This window comes from Panulirus ornatus, chromosome 29 (genome assembly GCF_036320965.1).
Source record: "Panulirus ornatus isolate Po-2019 chromosome 29, ASM3632096v1, whole genome shotgun sequence".
Classification (NCBI taxonomy): domain Eukaryota; kingdom Metazoa; phylum Arthropoda; class Malacostraca; order Decapoda; family Palinuridae; genus Panulirus; species Panulirus ornatus.
The window spans coordinates 8,649,525-8,671,880 of NC_092252.1; the positions used below are offsets into that span (position 1 = coordinate 8,649,525).

Here is a 22,356-nt window from a genome sequence, read left to right on the forward strand (position 1 = left end):
TATATGAAAAAAGGATTTTAAGATTTTGATTTCATATGTATATATACAAAATCATTTAAAGTTTTTATATTTAGATGTGTATATGTATAATTATATTGTATAATGATAAAGGTATTATCCCTACGCCCCCTCAAGAACCGGCATCGTCTGCTGTTGACGAATTTCACGTGTTACATGGCCCCACGGCTGCCTTAAAAGTGATATTATACAAAGACCTTATGTTCATATCTCGCATCTAATTCACAAACTTCTTGGTCAACAGCTGTGTGCACTTTATCATGAGTATGAATATCTTCAGCCGTGCTCTGTGCCGCCTCCAGCCACGTAGTTTGTCAGGTCTGAGGGTGAATGGAACCCTGACTCCTTCCAGAGCCATTACACGTAGTCTGGTTGTTTTGTCTTCCAACCGTAATGAACGCAATGTTCCCAGCTCTACTCTCTGTTCCTGTGGCTGCGGCATCCATGGCATGCACACTAGAGGTAGGCTTTATTTACCTCAGTAATAAAGGAGATCCGTAGTTGGGTATTACGGGTAGATATGTCGTTGAAAGTTCCCCGAGATATATGAATGTGAAAGGAAAAAGCATATCATTGTATTAATGAGGTTTAGTTTATGTAATTTAGAGGAACGGAGTGGGATTTTGGCCTTATTCTTTACGCTTGACCTTAAAGATATGGTAGTAGGGAGGGCTATGAATATAAGGGAAAATGTAGGGTTATTAGAGATGAGGTGAAACAGTTGTAGAAATAAACAGCTGATGAATACTTCACCTGCCTTTGCATAAGGACTGTGCAGGGTCATGGGATTATAAATGAAAAATGATAGTTGCCCATATGGCTCTGATGTTTCTGCTCAACCAAAAGCACATTTGTATGACTGACATAAGTGACTGATGTCATCGCTGCCATCTGGTGAAGAATGCTTGGTAACAGTTGCTGCACAAGATGTTTTACCAGTTTAGTTCCACATTGCTAGTGTCCTTGAATATCCATTGATATTGTTCTGCATTGCTTGTTTAATGTTTTTATAGTACAACTATAGTAGCAGAAATTCATTTGGAGCATTATGTTTTATTTACTGACATGAGATGATAGTAGTGGGGATCACATAGATCAGGGAAAACAGGGTGTTCATTAATGTAGATCTGAGTAATACACTTGTGAAATATAAACAGAATGAGGTTATGTGCTACAGGTTTGTTTTCTTTATTCTCCATTTATGGATTTATCATTTGGTATTGAAAGAAGGAACAAACAGCTTGAGTTTTTCATTTGGGTAATTATTTTCTCTTTTAAATTTAGATAACCTGATGGCAAGGAGGATTATGAAGGGACCTGATGGCTAGGAGGATTATGAAGGGGCTAGTCGATGAAATGGGAACCTAGCTTGGAGTTGGAGTGAGAGGGTATCATTAAATTTTAGGGAGACTAAAAAGATGGTTTGGAAGGAGGTAAATAAGGTTTGTTAGACGAAAAGACAAATGGGAACATCAGTGAAGGGGGTAAATGGGGAGGTAATAACAAGTATTGATGAAGTGAGATGTGAATATTTTGAAGCTCTGTTGAATGTGTTTAATGATAGAGTGGCTTATATAGGGTATTTTGGTCGGGGTGGTGTGTGAAGTGAGAGGGTCAGGAAGAATGGTTTGGTGAACAGAGAAGAGGTAATGAAAGCTTTGTGGAAGATGAAAGCCAGCAAGGTGGCGGGTTTGGATGGTATTGCAGTGGAATTTATAAAAAAAAAAGGGGGTTGACTTTGTTGTTGATTAGTTGGTAAGATATTCAGTGTATGTATGGATCATGGTGAAGTGCTTGAGGATTGGCAGAATGCATGCATAGTGCCATTGTACAAAGGCAAAGGGGATAAAGGTGACTGTTTAAATTACAGAGGCATAAGTTTGTTGAGTATTTCTGGGAAATTATATGGGAGGGTATTGATTGAGAGGGTGAAGGCATGTACAGAGCATCAGATTGGGGAAGAGCAGTGTGGCTTCAGGAGTGGGAGAGGATTTGTGGATCAGGTGTTTGCTGTGAAAAATGTTTGTGAGAAATACTTATAAAACAGATGGATTTGTATGTAGCATTTATGGATCTGGAGAAAGCATATGATAGGGTGGATAGAGATGCTTTCTGGAAGGTTTTAAAAATATATGGTGTGGGAGGTAAGTTGCTAGAAGCAGTGAAAAGTTTTTATCAAGGATGAAAGGCATGTGAACAATGGTTCGGAACCAGGAAGAGAGGAAAGCGCTTGGTTCCCAGTGGATTTCGGTTTGCGGCAAGGGTGTGTGATGTCTCCATGATTGTTTAATTTGTTTATGGGTGGGGTGGTTTGGGAGGTGAATGCAAGAGTTTTGGAGAGAGGGGCAAGCATGCAGTCTGTTGTAGATGAGAGGGACTGGGAAGTGAGTCAGTTGTTCAATGATGATACATTGCTGGTGGATGATTTGTGTGAGAAACTGCCGAAGTTGGTGACTGAGTATGGTAAAGTGTGTGGAAGAAGAAAGTTGAGAGTAAATGTGAATAAAAGCAAGGTTATTAGGTTCAGTAGGGTTGAGGGACAAGCAAATTGGGAGGTAAGTTTGAATGGAGAAAAACTGGAGGAAGTGAAAGTTAAATGTTTTGATATCTGGGAGTGGACTTGGCAGCGGATGGAACCATTGAAGTGGAAGTGAATCACAGAGTTGGGGAGGGAATGAAGGTTCTGGGAGCATTGAAGAATGTGTGGAAGGCAAGAATGTTATCTTGTAGAACAAAAATGGGTATGTTTCAAGGAATAGTGGTTCCAACAATGTTATATGATTGAGAGGCATGAGCTACAGATAGGGTTATGCAAAGGAGGGTGGATGTTTTGGAAATGAAATGTTTGAGGACAATATGTCGTGTGAGGTTGTTTGATCGAGTAAGTAAGAGACGTGTGGTAATAAAAAGAGTGTTTGAGAGAGCAGAAGAGGGTGTTTTGAAATGGTTTGGTCACATGGAAGGAATGGGTGAGGAAAGATTGACTAAGAGGATATATGTGTCAGAGGCCGAGGGAATGAGGAGAAGTGGGAGACCAAATTGGAGGTGGAAAGTTGGAGTGAAAAAGATGTTGAGTCATCGGGGCCTGAACATTGAGGAGGGTGAAAGGCATGCAAGGAATAGAGTGAATTGGAACGATGTAGTATACCGGGGTCAACGTGCTGTCAATGGATTGAACCAGGGCGTGTGAAGTGTTTGGGGTAAACCATGGAAAGTTCTGTGGGGCCTGGATGTGGAAAGGGAGCTGTGGTTTCAGTACATTATACATGACAGCTAGAGACTGAGTGTGAATGAATGTGGCCTTTGTTGTCTTTTCCTAGCGTTACATCGCGCACATGCGGGGGGAGGGTGTTGTTATTTTCATGTGTGGCAGGGTGGCAATAGGAATGAATAAAGGCAGACAGTATGAATTATGTACATGTGTATATATGTATATTTCTGTGTGTATATATATGTATATGTTGAGATGTATAGGTATGTATATTTGCATGTGTGGATGTGTATGTATATACAAGCATATGTGGGTGGGTTGGGCCATTCTTTCGTCTGCTTCCTTGCACTACCTCACTAATGCAGGAGACAGTGACAAAGCAAAATAAATAGTAAATATATATATATATATATATATATATTTATATATATTGCTTGTCGCTGTCTTCCGTGTTAGCGAGGTAGCACAGGGAAACAGACGAAAGAATGGCCCAACCCACCCACATACACATGTATATACATACACGTCCACACACGCAAATATACATACCGATACATCTCAACATATACATATATATACTCAGACATATACATATTATATACTCATGTACATAATTCATACTGTCTGCCTTTATTCATTCCCATCGCCACCCTGCCACACATGAAATAACAACCCCCTCCCCCACATGTGCGTGAGGTAGTGCTAGGAAAAGACAACAAAGACCACATTCGTTCACACTGTCTCTAGCTGTCATGTATAATGCACTGAAACCACAGCTCCCTTTCCACATCCAGGCCCCACAGAACTTTCCAAGGTTTACTCCAGACACTTCACATGCCCTGGTTCAATCCATTGACAGCACGTCGACCCCGGTATACCACATCGTTCCAATTCACTCTATTCCTTGCGCGCCTTTCACCCTCCTGCATGTTCAGGCCCCGATCTCTCAAAATCTTTTTCACTCCATCTTTCCACCTCCAATTTGGTCTACCACTTCTCGTTCCCTCCACCTTTGACACATATATCCTCTTGGTCAATCTTTCCTCACTCATTCTTTCCATGTGACCAAACCATTTCAAAACACCCTCTTCTGGTCTCTCAACCACTCTCTTTAATACCACACATCTCTCTTACCCTATTATTACTTACTCGATCAAACCACCCTACACCACCTGTTGTCCTCAAACATCTCATTTCCAGCACATCCACCCTTCTGCGCACAACTCTATCCATAGCCCACGCCTCACAACCATATAACATTGTTGGAACCACTGTTCCTTCAAACATACCCATTTTTGCTTTCTGAGATAATGTTCTCGACTTCGACACATTCTTCAATGCTCCCAGAACTTTCGCCCCCTCCCCCACCCTATGATTCACTTCCTTTTCCATGGTTCCTTCCGCTGCCAAATCCACTCCCAGATGTCTAAAACACTTCCTTTCCTCCAGTTTTTCTCCATTCAAACTTACCTACCAATTGACTTGTCCCTCAACCCTACTGTACCTAATAACCTTGCTGTTATTCACATTTACTCTCAGGTTTCTTCTTTCACACACTTTACCAAACTCAGTCACCAGCTTCTCACATGAATCAGCCACCAGCGCTGTATCATCAGCGAACAGCAACTGACTCACTTCCCAAGCTCTCTCATCCACAAGAGACTGCATACTTGCCCATCTTTCCAAAAGGTCAGCAAGTATGAATACACACGTATGTATATGGGCGTTTATGTATATACGTGTGTATGTGGATGGGTTGAGTCATTCCTCGTATGTTTCTTTTTGAGCAACCTCGCTGAAGTGGGAGACATTGATTAAGTATGATAAATATAAATAATATATATATATATATATATTATTTGAGGTATTGAGAATCTGTGGTGTGGGAGTTAAGTTGTTAGAAGCAGTGAAAAGTTTTTATCGATGATATAATGTATGTAGGAAGAGAGAAAAGTGAATGGCTCTCAGTGAATGTCTGTTTGTGGCAGGGGTGGGTGATTTCTCCATGGTTGTTTAACTTGTTTATGGATGGGGTTGTTAGGGAGGTGAATGCAAGAGTTTTGGAAAGAGAGGCAAGTATGCAGTCTGTTGTGGATGAGAGAGCTTGGGAAGTGAGTCAGTTGTTGTTCGCTGATGATACAGCACTGGTGGCTAATTCATGTGAGAAGCTGGTGACTGAGTTTGGTAAAGTGTGTGAAAGAAGAAAGTTGAGAGTAAATGTGAATAAGAGCAAGGTTATTAGGTACAGTAGGGTTGAGGCTCAAGTCAATTGAGAGGTAAGTTTGAATGGAGAAAAACTGGAGGAAGTGAAGTGTTTTAGATATCTGGGAGTGGATTTGGCAGCAGATGGAACCATGGAAGCGGAAGTGAATAATAGGGTGGGGAAGGGGGCGAAAATTCTGGGAGCCTTAAAGAATGTGTGGAAGTTGAGAACATTATCTCGGAAAGCAAAAATGGGTATGTTTGAAGGAATAGTGGTTCCAACAATGTTATATGGTTGCAAGGCATGGGCTATGGATAGAGTTGTGCGCAGGAGGGTGGGTTTGCTGGAAATGAGATGTTTGAGGACAATATGTGGTGTGAGGTGGTTTGATCGAGTAGGTAATGAAAGGGTAAGAGAGATGTATGGTAATAAAAAGAGTGTGGTTGAGAGAGCAGAGGACAGAGTATTGAAATAGTGAGTGAGGAAAGATTGACAAAGAGGATATATGTGTCAGAGGTGGAGGGAAGGAGGAGAAGTGGGAGACCAAATTGGAGGTGGAAGGATGGAGTGGAAAAGATATTGAGCGATCGGGGCATGAACATGCAGGAGGGTTAAAGGCGTGCAAGAAATAGTGTGAATTGGAACGATGTGGTATATACCGGGGTCGACGTGCTATCAATGGATTTAACCACGGCATGTTAAGCATCTGGGTAAACCATGGAAAGTTTTGTGGGGCCTGGATGTGGAAAGGGAGCTGTGGTTTCAGTACATTATACATGACAGCTAGAGACTGAGTGTGAATGAATGTGGCCTTTGTTGTCTTTTCCTAGCGTTACATCGCGCACATGCGGGGGGAGGGTGTTGTTATTTTCATGTGTGGCAGGGTGGCAATAGGAATGAATAAAGGCAGACAGTATGAATTATGTACATGTGTATATATGTATATTTCTGTGTGTATATATATGTATATGTTGAGATGTATAGGTATGTATATTTGCATGTGTGGATGTGTATGTATATACAAGCATATGTGGGTGGGTTGGGCCATTCTTTCGTCTGCTTCCTTGCACTACCTCACTAATGCAGGAGACAGTGACAAAGCAAAATAAATAGTAAATATATATATATATATATATATTTATATATATTGCTTGTCGCTGTCTTCCGTGTTAGCGAGGTAGCACAGGGAAACAGACGAAAGAATGGCCCAACCCACCCACATACACATGTATATACATACACGTCCACACACGCAAATATACATACCGATACATCTCAACATATACATATATATACTCAGACATATACATATTATATACTCATGTACATAATTCATACTGTCTGCCTTTATTCATTCCCATCGCCACCCTGCCACACATGAAATAACAACCCCCTCCCCCACATGTGCGTGAGGTAGTGCTAGGAAAAGACAACAAAGACCACATTCGTTCACACTGTCTCTAGCTGTCATGTATAATGCACTGAAACCACAGCTCCCTTTCCACATCCAGGCCCCACAGAACTTTCCAAGGTTTACTCCAGACACTTCACATGCCCTGGTTCAATCCATTGACAGCACGTCGACCCCGGTATACCACATCGTTCCAATTCACTCTATTCCTTGCGCGCCTTTCACCCTCCTGCATGTTCAGGCCCCGATCTCTCAAAATCTTTTTCACTCCATCTTTCCACCTCCAATTTGGTCTACCACTTCTCGTTCCCTCCACCTTTGACACATATATCCTCTTGGTCAATCTTTCCTCACTCATTCTTTCCATGTGACCAAACCATTTCAAAACACCCTCTTCTGGTCTCTCAACCACTCTCTTTAATACCACACATCTCTCTTACCCTATTATTACTTACTCGATCAAACCACCCTACACCACCTGTTGTCCTCAAACATCTCATTTCCAGCACATCCACCCTTCTGCGCACAACTCTATCCATAGCCCACGCCTCACAACCATATAACATTGTTGGAACCACTGTTCCTTCAAACATACCCATTTTTGCTTTCTGAGATAATGTTCTCGACTTCGACACATTCTTCAATGCTCCCAGAACTTTCGCCCCCTCCCCCACCCTATGATTCACTTCCTTTTCCATGGTTCCTTCCGCTGCCAAATCCACTCCCAGATGTCTAAAACACTTCCTTTCCTCCAGTTTTTCTCCATTCAAACTTACCTACCAATTGACTTGTCCCTCAACCCTACTGTACCTAATAACCTTGCTGTTATTCACATTTACTCTCAGGTTTCTTCTTTCACACACTTTACCAAACTCAGTCACCAGCTTCTCACATGAATCAGCCACCAGCGCTGTATCATCAGCGAACAGCAACTGACTCACTTCCCAAGCTCTCTCATCCACAAGAGACTGCATACTTGCCCATCTTTCCAAAAGGTCAGCAAGTATGAATACACACGTATGTATATGGGCGTTTATGTATATACGTGTGTATGTGGATGGGTTGAGTCATTCCTCGTATGTTTCTTTTTGAGCAACCTCGCTGAAGTGGGAGACATTGATTAAGTATGATAAATATAAATAATATATATATATATATATATATATATATATTATTTGAGGTATTGAGAATCTGTGGTGTGGGAGTTAAGTTGTTAGAAGCAGTGAAAAGTTTTTATCGATGATATAATGTATGTGTACGAGTAGGAAGAGAGAAAAGTGAATGGCTCTCAGTGAATGTCTGTTTGTGGCAGGGGTGGGTGATTTCTCCATGGTTGTTTAACTTGTTTATGGATGGGGTTGTTAGGGAGGTGAATGCAAGAGTTTTGGAAAGAGAGGCAAGTATGCAGTCTGTTGAGGATGAGAGAGCTTGGGAAGTGAGTCAGTTGTTGTTCGCTGATGATACAGCACTGGTGGCTAATTCATGTGAGAAGCTGGTGACTGAGTTTGGTAAAGTGTGTGAAAGAAGAAAGTTGAGAGTAAATGTGAATAAGAGCAAGGTTATTAGGTACAGTAGGGTTGAGGCTCAAGTCAATTGAGAGGTAAGTTTGAATGGAGAAAAACTGGAGGAAGTGAAGTGTTTTAGATATCTGGGAGTGGATTTGGCAGCAGATGGAACCATGGAAGCGGAAGTGAATAATAGGGTGGGGAAGGGGGCGAAAATTCTGGGAGCCTTAAAGAATGTGTGGAAGTTGAGAACATTATCTCGGAAAGCAAAAATGGGTATGTTTGAAGGAATAGTGGTTCCAACAACGTTATATGGTTGCAAGGCATGGGCTATGGATAGAGTTGTGCGCAGGAGGGTGGGTTTGCTGGAAATGAGATGTTTGAGGACAATATGTGGTGTGAGGTGGTTTGATCGAGTAGGTAATGAAAGGGTAAGAGAGATGTATGGTAATAAAAAGAGTGTGGTTGAGAGAGCAGAGGACAGAGTATTGAAATAGTGAGTGAGGAAAGATTGACAAAGAGGATATATGTGTCAGAGGTGGAGGGAAGGAGGAGAAGTGGGAGACCAAATTGGAGGTGGAAGGATGGAGTGGAAAAGATATTGAGCGATCGGGGCATGAACATGCAGGAGGGTTAAAGGCGTGCAAGAAATAGTGTGAATTGGAACAATGTGGTATACCGGGGTCGACGTGCTATCAATGGATTTAACCACGGCATGTTAAGCATCTGGGGTAAACCATGGAAAGTTTTGTGGGGCCTGGATGTGGAAAGGGAGCTGTGGTTTCAGTGCATTACACATGACAGTTAGAGACTGAGTGTGAACAAATGTGGCCTTTTTTATCTTTTCTTAGCGCTACCTAATGCGCACGTGGGAGGGAGGGAGGGTGCCATTTCATGTGTGGTGGGGTGGCGACGGGAGGTGGATGAAGGCAGCAAGTGTGGATATATACATGCGTATATATGTATGTGTATGTATACGTTGAAATGTATGGGTATGTATATGTGCATGTGTGGGCGTGCATGTATATACTTGTCTATGTGAGTGTGTTGGGCCATTCTTTCGTCTGTCTCCTTGCCCTACCTTGCTAACGCAGGAGACAGCGATTAATTATCATAAATAGTATAATATATACATTCAGGATTGCAGTTTTCATGATGTAGTCAGCTGCTTTCCTAGTTGTAGTCATTGATTAGTAGCCACTGCCTCCCATGGTTAGTGTGTAATGTAATGTCAAAAACTACCTTAAGTGATCAGAACTTGAGTAACTAGAATTTTAGAAATATATCATACATTTTGATAACCATAACAAACATTGAACTAGTGCAATATATGGGTGTTTAAAAAGGCACCCTGAAGGTCCTTTTCCAGTACTGAATAACATATAATTGATAAAGGCTAAGAAAAGCTGGACATGTTTGTCCTAGTAGCATAAAAAAGAATCTAAAAATCATTCACCCTTCTCCCGAGACTTGTGCCTCTTTCAATCATGTTTATTGTGTACCAAAAATGCAATCATTGAAATCAGATGTGGTTGCTTTCTCAAGCTTGCCAGCTGCACACTATATATTTTGTGTTATTGTGTTATTCTCTCAGCTACATGTATGAAAATCTTAGCTACATATGTGAAATAAAATGAGAGTTGCTGACCCCTGCTGTGAATATTAAGTAAAAACAAAGTATCATGGCATACAAATTTTTTTTATTTTTTCCTCTCCTTTTGTAAGGAAATTAGGCAATGTAGATGTTGAGTCATACACACACACGTGGTTTCTCTCAGATTGCACTCATGAATATAACTATTGATGGTGATGATCTTTGCCCCTCTGTACAGGAGACCGTGAGCTGGTGGAATTTCTGCAGGAGGAAATAGTTGCAGAGAAGAAAAATCAGAAAGACAATATTCCTTCACATCTTGATGATTTCTCCATCAAGGTCAGAGAAGCAGAAGTAATTCTCACAAAGAATTTCCACGATGAAAAGTAAGTACCAATCCACAGTGGGTTTTAGTTGCATGACAGTGATATCAGAGCTCCTAATGATATGTCTAGAAAAAACAGAAAGATTCTGTTGCTCTTGCAGGAAGAAAAATTATCAAGTGAAGCAAGTACAAATATCATCATTGCATCGACTCTGTATTTCATTACTTGTTTTATATTATCCTTCCTGTTCTTTTTAATGTATAATACATCTGCCTTTCAGATACTTAGAATTCCTGGTACCATTTCCATGTTGAGAGTAGGATACCTTAAGCTGAACCAAAACTTACAAGACCTAGATATCCAAATCCATTCCTTGAGACTGCTCTTGCTCGTGTTTCTCTTTTTGACAAGAACTAGAAACATGAGCAGGGGGACTGTCTCAGTAAAAGGATTTGAATACTATGGTCTTGTTAAGCTTTGGTTCTGCTGAAGGTACCCTGTCCTCGACATTGAAAAGGAAGCACTTAATGTATCATACATAAAAAAGATTTTTTTTCTTTACTTGATCAGTTTCCCACATTAGCAAGTTCCTGAGTACCAGGAACAGACAGAGAAAGGCTGCATTCACTCACATCCATTCTTTAGCTGTTATATGTGATGCAATGAAACTGCAGCCCCTCTATTCAAACCAGGCCCCACAGACTTTTCCATGTTTTCCTAATGCTTCATATATTTCCTGGTTCAGTCCATTGACAGCATTGTTGACCCCAGTATACCATATCATTCCAATTTAGACCAAAAGTTAAGAGCACAGAAGACAAATTAATGTCATAATAATTGTGTAATTTGTCTCTCAAAAGAGAAATGAAAAAGACTAAAAGACTTGTGTGTGTGAAAGTTTAGGAAGTGATTCTTTGTATTTGGAAAGTGAGTTTGGAAGTTTAATAAGTGATTCTTTGTTTTTGAAAATTCCAAGTGTTAAAATAGATATATCACTAAACATGCACAACTCAGTCAATGGAAGAAGTTAAATAGAATGTTTGATGGAAGAAGTTAAATAGGATGTTTATGTTGGTTTTATTTTTTAGATATTTTTCCTGGTAAGACAAAAGAACTAAATTTTCAAGTTGATTTATACCTTTGTTCAAAGATTCAAATGGAGATGAATTTTAAACATTTCCTTTAGAAGATAATTCTGCTAATGTACTTGTAGCAATTAGAAAGTAAGAAGATTAATTTCTGTTGTTTGCAGAAAAATTAGGCCAGTAAATCGTGTGCAGAAAATGCTTTAAATTTCTTAAATAAAATGCTGCATAGATATCATTACTTGATGGATTTATTTCAGTGAGCAAAGAAAAAGAGTAAAACTTGTTTCTTATCTTTATTTTATACATGCTGATGCATATGCTTATTTGTTTTGTAGTGCAGATGATTTGCAGAATTCTTCATCTTTCACCAATATATGTTTGATATTTGTTTGTTAATTAAGTGTGGTCAGTGTCTGAAGAATTGGGGAACTATTGTGCTTGTTACACCCTATTTTCTTAGATGGGTGAAGCATAAACATTTAACTTTAATTTTAATATATTACAAGGGGATCTTTCTTAGAATTACAGTTACCTTGAATGTGAATCACACTGTGGACTCTGATGAAACAGCAGAAGTAACTGTGGACCAACCTGACGAAGCAGTCCTCAAGAGTCGTCCCAGCTTTGAAGTAGACATACAAGTTGGCCCAAAAGTAATGTCCTTCACCTGCTCTTACACAACACCTGGTGATGTGGTAGAAGGACAGGATCATATAGAAGGTAAGCTAGTGAAAGCTTTAAATTGTCTAAGTGGTATTTCACCTTAAATCAGTTTTAACCAGCTCTTCAAGCATTCTGAAATGCATTCATTAGATGCTATGGGGAGTTGATAAATCATCAGCAGTGTGTGTATGTTACCCATGGTAACTGATACATATCGCATTTTAATGAAGTTAACGTAAATTACAGTGTTTCATATACTCTAGCGTAAACAAGTTAAAGATTATATAGATATATTCAAAACTTACAGTGTAATAGGCATTTTCTGAGGAAAGTTTGAATATTGACAGTTGTTGCAGACAATGTTTTTTGGAGTGAAAACGTCAGTAATTCATTCATTATTAAGTGCAGGTTTTCTTTCTAAAAAAATGTTTATATCTACATTATTTTGTCAAATTACTGTACCTTAAGTATGAAACATTTGTGTATATTATTTGAGCCAAAAACGTGTACCCTGTATTGTTTGTTAGCTTTTACCAGACAACCTAACAAGGATTCAAAAGAATAAGACTGATGGTCTCACTGTTAAATAGATTATTGTTTTCTATTAACTTTAAAGAAAACTTCAAAAAGATGATTGGGTTGTACAAAATTCTCATCCTTTTACTGCATCTGGTAGATAAAGAACCTCCTGCTTTACTAATATCTTCTTTTGGTGCCATCCATGTTTAAGGTAGATCCTTTAGAGTTGAACTGTCAACCTTTGTGTGTCTGACTCAAAAATCTCCTTTTTAGCTAACAAGCTTAAAACTCTGCAGCTGTTGGTCTTTCTATGTCTTCATGGTCACTATTGATAGTAGATTATATGTTTTTTAGTTCTTTCTTCTGGCTGAACAGACTCAAGAACATAAAAAATAGACCCACCTGACCAATTTTTTTTTTTTTTTTTTTTTTTCCCCTAATAACACCATTATGAAGAATCCAGGAAAACATGGATTCATCTGATTGGTGTTCCAAAATCAGTGTGTAGCTGTTATGACTGTGTCTACTAGAATCTTGTCAGCCCCCCCATATATTTTCACAGGCAATATAATGCATATAATGCTCTCAGATCACACTGAGACTAGTGTTTCAAAAGATGTGAGCACCAGCAACACACTTCATTGTACTTCAGACTGTCTTGAGGGGAAATGATCAATATCCTTCCAGGCTGCTTTCATTTTGAGAATTTCAGTTTTGGGCACTGTATTTCTTCCACTTGTGCTTCAGATGGTTGGCTCTTTACCTTTCTAAGTGGAAAAAACCCAAATCTTGCATGGAAGCAAGAAAATGTGGGTGCACTCAGTGTGCATGATCAGGTGGCTGCTTCCTGCAACACCTCATCAGTGCTTTGCCTTATTCCGGAGATGGAGACCTTATGGACCCAAAACACGGACCTAGAATATTTCAGGAACCTTGCCAGTTCCTTATCCAGACATCTGTAGATGATTTTCAAGGCCAAAGGAGAGATGACAGTAATAAAATGCAAATGTGACACTGCCTTTGAATATGTATGGAGAGGCAGAGAAGATTTTTTGCTGACACTGTATATACAAGTAATTACGTATTTGTTGATTTGACATAATATAAATTTACTTACCTTTCACTGATGAGTTGTAAATTGCTGTTTAAATCATTATCAAAGAAGATTGACATAAACTCCAAAACAACCCCTTTGAAGATTCATTCTAGTTCGTCAGTACTCTTGATTACCCAATATACAGAACAAAATTAATTGATTCTACTGAACCATTTATACTAAGTGTAAGATTCATGAAGAAGTTTTGTAAAATTCATCTTGACTCGGTGATAAGATAACGTGAGGGGGCATTGTTGCTAATCATAGCAGCTTGTTCATTTGTAAAGGAACGGACTGATCAAAGGCAAAAATCAAATGAAAAATATGCCCCCACCTCACCTACCACAATAAACATACCAATGATTGAATAAAAACCCAGTGTACTGATAACCTTTAGATAAGTGGTAATGATCTTGCGTGCCCCATCTCTAGTTTTTCTTGTGTTCCCTGTTGTTAAATGTTGCTGGACATTTGCCTGCATTAGTTTACATTGAAAGTTAGAAGTCAACTTTGGCAAGGTTGTGTCATTTTTAGTGGATGGAAAAGAGTAGTTTCGTTAAATTTTTCTCCTAGAAGTCCATTATTTCCTGGTACTAAATGTACTGCAGCCTTAGAGCTGCATGATCCCCCTAAACAAGGCAGAAATCTCTAGTTACAAGTGATCCTTTCAGTTGTTTTGTTTATATTATAAGGTTATACTGATTCATACACCAGTAAATCTCATGTGAATACATTATGTGAATATAATACATGAGCTTCCTTCAGACATTATTTTATTATATTTTTTTTATTATACTTTGTCGCTGTCTCCCGCGTTAGCAAGGTAGTGCAAGGAAACATACGAAAGGATGCCCCAACCCACCCACATACACATGTATGTATATACATACATGTCCACACATGCACATATACATACGTATACATCTTAATGTATACATATATTATTATTATTTGCTTTGTCGCTGTCTCCCATGTTAGCGAGGTAGCGCAAGGAAACAGACGAAAGAATGGCCCAACCCACCCACACAATGTATATACATACACGTCCACACACACCTATATACATACCTATACAACTCAATTTTTTTTTTTTTTTTTTTTTTTTTTTTTTTTTTTTTTATATACTTTGTCGCTGTCTCCCGCGTTTGCGAGGTAGCGCAAGGAAACAGACGAAAGAAATGGCCCAACCCCCCCCCCCATACACATGTACATACACACGTCCACACACGCAAATATACATACCTACACAGCTTTCCATGGTTTACCCCAGACGCTTCACATGCCCTGCTTCAATCCACTGACAGCACGTCAACCCCTGTACACCACATGACTCCAATTCACTCTATCTCTTGCCCTCCTTTCACCCTCCTGCATGTTCAGGCCCCGATCACACAAAATCTTTTTCACTCCATCTTTCCACCTCCAATTTGGTCTCCCTCTTCTCCTCGTTCCCTCCACCTCCGACACATATATCCTCTTGGTCAATCTCTCCTCACTCATTCTCTCCATGTGCCCAAACCATTTCAAAACACCCTCTTCTGCTCTCTCAACTACGCTCTTTTTATTTCCACACATCTCTCTTACCCTTACGTTACTTACTCGATCAAACCACCTCACACAACTCAATGTATACATATATATACACACACAGACATATACATATATACACATGTACATAATTCATACTGTCTGCCCTTATTCATTCCCATCGCCACCTCGCCACACATGGAATAACAACCCCCTCCCCCCTCATGTGAGTGAGGTAGCGCTAGGAAAAGACAACAAAGGCCCCATTCGTTCACACTCAGTCTCTAGCTGTCATGTATATTCACTGAAACCACAGCCCCCTCTCCACATCCAAGCCCCACAAAACTTTCCATGGTTTACCCCAGACACTTCACATGCCCTGGTTCAATCCATTGACAGCACATCGACCACGGTATACTACATCGTTCCAATTCACTCTATTCCTTGCACGCCTTTCACCCTCCTGCATGTTCAGGCCCCGATTACTCAAAATCTTTTTCACTCCATCTTTCCACCTCCAATTTGGTCTCCCGCTTCTCTTTATTCCCTCCACCTCTGACACATATATCCTCTTTGTCAATCTTTCCTCACTCATTCTCTCCATGTTACCAAACCATTTCAAAACACCCTCTTCTGCTCTCTCAACCACACTCTTTTTATTACCACACATCTCTCTTACCCTATTATGACACTCAATCAAACCACCTCACACCACATATTGTCCTAAAACATCTCATTTCCAGCACATCCACCCTCCTTCACACAACTATATCTATAGCCCACGCCTCGCAACCATATAACATTGTTGGAACCACTATTCCTTCAAACATACCCATTTTTGCTTTCCGAGATAATGTTTTCGCCTTCCACACATTTTTCAATGCCCCTAGAACTTCCTCCAGTTTTTCTCCATTCAGACTTACCTCCCAGTTGACTTGTCCCTCAACCCCACTGTACTTAATTAATAACCTTGCTCTTATTCACATTTACTCTCAACTTTCTTCATTCACACATTTTACGAAACTGTCACCAGCTTCTGCAGTTTCTCAGCCGAATCAGCGACCAGCGCTGTATCATCAGTGAACAACAACTAACTTCCCAAGCTCTCTCATCCACAACAGACTGCATACTTGCCCCCCTTTCCAAAACTCTTGCATTCACCTCCCTAACAACCCCATCCATAAACAAGTTAAACAACCATGGAGAAATCATCCACCCCTGCCGCAAACTGACATTCACTGAGAACCAATCACTTTTCTTTCTTCCTACTCGTACACATACATCATCGATAAAAACTTTTCACTGCTAACAACTTGCCTCCCACACCATATATTCTTAATATTTTCCTTCAGACATGTTAAAGGTTTTTCTGTTGCTGTGTAAGTTTGAGGAAAAGTGTAAGTCAGGGAACATGTTAGAAAAATGGGGAAAGTAGTAATCCTAAAATGAGTATAGTTCAGATTTGTAATAAACCTCTGATTTGATGTGCATTGGGAATTTTATGTGAGAAATAGAAGCAGAAATTTTTCCTCAAGACTGAATAACTGTTACTGCATCACCTAGGGATAAAAAGCCAGCTTATGTAATAGTTAAGAGGAGCCAGGAAGGGGGTATTACACGATTAGTGTTCTGATAACTAGAGCCATCCTATTGGCTACTGTGTGTATGCTACTAGTGTTCTCATCATTCCTTAATTTTTCTTCAGTAAATTACTTAAGAACTTGCTGTATTATGTAACTTCCAAGTAATTGGTTTCCTTTCCTGGCAGATGTGTTTGGCATAAACGAGCTGACGATGTATGAGGGAGAATGGACTGAGGATACTTACTGTGTTTCAGGAGACATCCTTGATGGGGTAAGCGCCTGATATGTAAAAGTATTTCATAAAACTTTTAGCATTGTTTATAGAGGGCATTCAAAACTTGGTGAACATTTCTCAAGGTTTTGATTTAAATAGTTTTTTCTTTAACTTCACAGAAAAAGAGCTAGGATTTGTAATAATTTGCTTGAAAATTTAGTTTGAAAGCACCTTTAACAACAAACAAATGTTTCTGTCTCATATAACTGGTGAAGTGTGCCACTTTGTTTCCTTTAGTGCTTCACCCTAAACAGGCCACTGGCAGAGAGCAACATTAGTGCAGTGTTTTCAGAGGCTACTTCGTAATGCTCTTGTCGACTACCTCTGCCTAATTTTTCTCCTTCATGCTGCTGCCTAAAGGCATGGCTGGTGCATGATGTTCATTGCAGGAAAATCTAGTTATGAAGAATGAGTTGTGTCGGCTAAGTGTTGTCAAGTTTTATGTTTGTCAGAATGCCAGCAGTCCACATATCGGGTGAGGTAGAAAGAAAAGACAGCTACCTGGGGCAGAGGTGTGCAGTTTGAGAACCACCTAAGTGTTGGCCCACTACGCATCCATCACAAACCTCCTGATACGCAGGCATATGGTTGGCATATCTCCTTGGTGTTTATGTGAAGCATAATATTTACTGTAAATATTATGCTTCACATAAACACCAAGGAGATATGCCAACCATATGCCTGCGTGCCTGGGTATCGGGAGGTTTGTGGTGGATGCGTAGTGGGCCAACACTTAGATGGTTGTCAAACTGCATACCTCTGACCCAGGTAGCTGTCTTTTCTCTCTATCTCACCTGATATGTGGACTACAGTAGAGTGAGGCAGTTGAAGTGGATATCTTTGATGAAATGCCACGTTATGAGAATGGACAGAGTGAAGGTAAACAGATTGCTTGATTCTGAGGTATAATCAACAAGTAGAACAAGAAAGTATATGTATTTCATTCAAATCTTTCATAGAAATGAGTAATACAAAATACATTGGAGATCATATGGGAAACTTCATATGTAAAAAATTGGTGGGCACTGGTTTCATAGACTATTATTTGAGTTTTGACTTATTTAACTGTAACATTGAATGTTGTTGACTGTATTCATTTAGGCTTGATCCACCAAAAATATTGAATCCTCTCCATCAGGAGGTTGGACTGATATATCTTAGAGTTCCATATACTCCCAAAAAGTGTTACACAAGTTATTGTATTCAAATGTATTTTTATTTTTTCAGCATTATATGGAGCCTGAAGGACACATGCCTGTTCCTACTCACTCAGTTTAGATTCATGATAATGTGGGCAAGTTTTGATTACTGGTGCGTGTCCACCAACACACATGGGCATATTTTCAAAGGCAATAAATGGCTGAGGTTTATTCTGGGAACAAGCTTATGATGTTTTCAAGGTGGTATCATCATACATCTGATTGCCGAGACGTGTTTCTTGTTGGGTGAGCACCAGCAACCTGCTACAGTGTTCCTTGGGCGGTTTTGAGGGAAGAGGGAATTTCACTCCTAGGCATTGTATTTCTTCCTCTTGTGCTTCAAGGCTGGTTGTATTTCTTCTACTTGCACTTCAAGATGGTAAGTTCTTACCTTTGTAAGGAGAAAACCTGGATGCGTGGCTAGGAGCAAGAAAATGTGGGTATGCTCGAGATTTCTTGGCACAATGGGTCCTCACAGTGCATGATTAGGCAGCTGGTTCATGCAACTTCTCATCAGTGCCTTGTCTCAGATCAAGACCCTGTTGACAAAAACTTGGGCCTAGAATATTTCAGGAACCTTAACAATTCTAAGCCCACACATCTGGGAACCAAGGCCAAAGGAGAGATGACAGAGTGCTAAGGTGTAAGAGCTGGATAAAAAAAGGTGGTGGACTTTTTGCTGGCATCATAACAGGTTTTGTATGTCTGTCATGATTGGCATAAAAAAAAAAGTTTCATGGTAGCAGTGGTACTATGTTGGTTTAAGTGGGCTAGTGACAGGGTTCTTATGTTTTGATTGGACACCATAGTAGGCATGTTTACATACTGTTCCTGTTATAACTGCAGATATGTTCCCAAGAATGTATTTTCTTTTTATATGGGATATTTTACCTATGATCTAGTGTTTATTATGTGATTTAATGCTCTGAATTTTTTCTATCTTGCAGATGATGTATGACCTTTTAATGAATATGCTGGAGGAGCGTGGAATCACAAGTGAATTTGCTGAAAAGTTAAGCAATATTTGCTCTGATTATGAACATACACTATATACATCATTACTCCAACAAGTTCAAGACTTTGTCAAAAGGAAGTAAATATGAAGATTGACACTGGATATCAATATTTTTTTTTTTTTATTTGTGAAACCATGTTTGAAGTAGGGAAGATTGTATTAAACTGAAGGATGCTTTTTACATACTGTTAAGATAGTATTGTTTGTTTAGAGGTTAAGAAATTTCGGTTGAAACAAGAATCATTTTAAATTAAATCACAAAAGGCCATAATGAATTGCATGGCAGTTTTGTAAAAATATAGTTTAGCTGTCCAGTAATAATTTTGTATATTTGTTGCAGAAAAGGGGAAATGAGGATTTGCTATTGACTGACTTCCTCAGTTACTATGTTCAAACAAACTTGACAATTCATTATATGTACAGAGAATGATTAAAATGTGTATTTCCTAGTAAAATAATTTTAAGAATCCTTCCACAATTGAAAAATACTGAATATATATGTTCACACAAGAAGCTATTTTAACAATATGGTTACCCATGAAAACAGCAATTTCCACAATTAGTAATTTAATAATAATATGGGTACCTATCATGGCCCAAATGCAGTAAAAAAAAATTTTGTTTGATTTGACATGGTGACTGCCTTAATGATCCTGGCATTTGATATCCCTAAAAAAAATAACCCTTAAAAAATTTTCTGGGGAGGAGAAATTTGACAGGCCAAAAGTACAAACTAACCTTAAAATTTTTTCGATTAGTGGGTATAACTTATGCTGATGGCATTATGATCAGTTGATAGGCCAAAAGTCCAAACTAAAACTTTTTTTTAGGTTGGTGGATGGAACTCACATTAAAGGCCTTAATGATTAGACCCTGGTAGTCAATGGGCGTAAAGCCCAACCATCCTTCTTTTCCTTTTCTTTCATACTATTCGCCATTTCCCGCGTTAGCAAGGTAGCATTAAGAACAGAGGACTGTACCTTTGAGGGAATATCCTCACCTGGCCCCCTTCTCTGTTCCTTCTTTTGAAGGAACAGAGAAGGGGGCAAGTGAGGATATTCCCTCAAAGGCTCAGTCCTCTGTTCTTGACACTACCTCGCTAATGCAGGAAATGGCGAATAGTATGAAAAAAAAAAAAAGTGATCATCTGATTTATATTAAACTTTCTCAGAGCTAGAAAAAGGCTTTCCCCCCTAAGGGTAACTGTGTTAACATTTATTCAAGTAATCATAGACTTACAGGTAATGATAACTCATCCATAATTTTCATATGGGGTTTGCCATTATCACATGTATTTAACATATTAAATTAAGTGTGAACTCAATTCCACTATTGCACTGATACTGAGGACAGTGAAGTTAGAAAAGATGTAAAGAGGAGATATAATTGTGGAAACTACACAAAACCCCTACAATGTCTGTAGTAATTTAGAGCTCTGCGGGAAGAAGTTCTGTGAAACTTACAACAGAACAGAGACAATTACCTTATGAATCAGTAAGAAAAAGGAAATATAGTTTAATAAAAGATGTCATTAAGCAATGGAGTTTCAAGACATACAATGGTGAAGATATAGAGAACTTTTCAACCTACCACCAGCATCTGCAAGGTATAACAGAGCACAACAAACGTAGAAGAATATGAAAGACTTCTAGAAAAGAGAGGTAAAATTCAAAACTTCCATAAATTCATCATGGAGTTAATTGCTGGTTAGGGAACTAATCACGCTGAGAGATTGAGAGGGGAAGATTATGAAGGATGATGTTATGTTAGGAACTGACTACCAAGTTCAAAAGTGTTTTCAAATCAGAAGACTATATGAAATGTGGAAGTTTTGGAAAGCAAAAGAATTTGACTCATACAAAGCTAATGGTACTGATGAAATTTTACTGTATTTGCCAAAGGTGTGTACATACACACTACATTTGCAGACAGGCAAATTGCCAAGGGAAGGGAAAATGGGCAAAATTTATACCCATATTTATAAGAAAGGAAACCAAGACCAGGAGCTGAACTACTGGCCTGTAACAAATATGGTGTGTGAGGTTCTGGGAGATATTTTGAGAATGGGTAATTTTCTGGGGAGGAGAAATTTCTTTAAGTGAGAAACTGCACAGTTTTAGGGCAAGCAGGTAATCTCCTAGAGTTTTAAAAGAGAGTGAGCTCAATCCCGGACAAAAGGAAGACTGGGTGGGCTGTCACCAACTTGACAGCCGTAAAGCATCTGACTGTCCTGCATGGGAGGCTGATCAAGAAGCTGAATCACCAGGAAACAAAGAAAGCATAATAGAGAAGCCTTTTCCTAATGGGTTGAGGTGAACAGCACAGTGCAGTTATTACTTCTTCATCTTTATCAATGACTTACCTGAAGACATGGATGGAATCCTACCTTGAATATGAGGGACGTGAAAAGTGAGGACTGCGACTAGCTCACATGGGGACCTAAAGAGACTACAAAGTTGATCTAAAATGTAACAAGGATGAGATAAAGCAGAAGTCTACAGGAAATGTTTCAGGACTGTGTGTAAAAAGGACTTGAAAGTCACCATCTCCACTATCTGTCGCAAGAGTCCCATATTAAGAGAACAGTTACATATATACTGTCTGCTAGCAAATACCTGATCAATAGTGGTGACGTAGAATAAAATTCATTCCAAGTAGCAGTGATGCTCCCATGTTCTCAAACTGGTAGAGGTTTGTGCTGCGGGAGAATCAGCAGCAGCAACAGCCTTGAAGGAGATGAACTTTAATTTAGAATTATAATCTGGTAATGCTTCATTATAATTTCCCTAAATGTATGATGTTCATATTAGGCTGGCACTCTATGGTCAGTTTTTATGCCAATAAAATTCATGTGATCTCATACAACAGGGAATTTTGGATTGATAACAGGCACTTGTTCCTCTTCTCCACTGTCCTCTTCTTGTGTTTTGCCAGCAAGAACACCTTTAGCAATTTTATCTTTCGACTAAATATGGTATCCAGGATCAGCTTCATCAACTTTTAACCACTATGGAACATTATCAGTTGCATCTTTTTTTTTCAGCCTTCAGAACCATACAATGGTAATTGCTGGCCTCAAAGCCCTGAATGTCAACATCAAGTAATAGCTCCTTCCAGCCACTAG

At 39.3% G+C, this 22,356-nt stretch overlaps 1 protein-coding gene across 1 annotated transcript; it reads left to right on the forward strand.

Annotated features, from left to right (window-relative positions):
* Window positions 1–129: 129 nt before the first annotated feature.
* Window positions 130–19,690, forward strand: P32 (complement C1q binding protein P32). Its single transcript, XM_071679130.1, has 5 exons — window positions 130–480; window positions 10,181–10,328; window positions 11,877–12,076; window positions 16,930–17,015; window positions 19,165–19,690. Exons 1-5 carry the CDS (start codon window positions 279–281, stop codon window positions 19,312–19,314), a joined length of 786 nt encoding a protein of 261 aa, XP_071535231.1. The 5' UTR covers window positions 130–278; the 3' UTR covers window positions 19,315–19,690.
* Window positions 19,691–22,356: the final 2,666 nt, after the last annotated feature.

Bases quoted from the DNA above. Each gene is read 5' to 3' on its own strand.
- P32 (XM_071679130.1), top strand. From the start codon at position 279: ATGAGTATGAATATCTTCAGCCGTGCTCTGTGCCGCCTCCAGCCACGT. The intron at 481-10,180 runs GTAGGCTTTATT...CCCTCTGTACAG, and splicing joins CCATGGCATGCACACTAGAG to GAGACCGTGAGCTGGTGGAA. The intron at 12,077-16,929 runs GTAAGCTAGTGA...CTTTCCTGGCAG, and splicing joins AGGACAGGATCATATAGAAG to ATGTGTTTGGCATAAACGAG.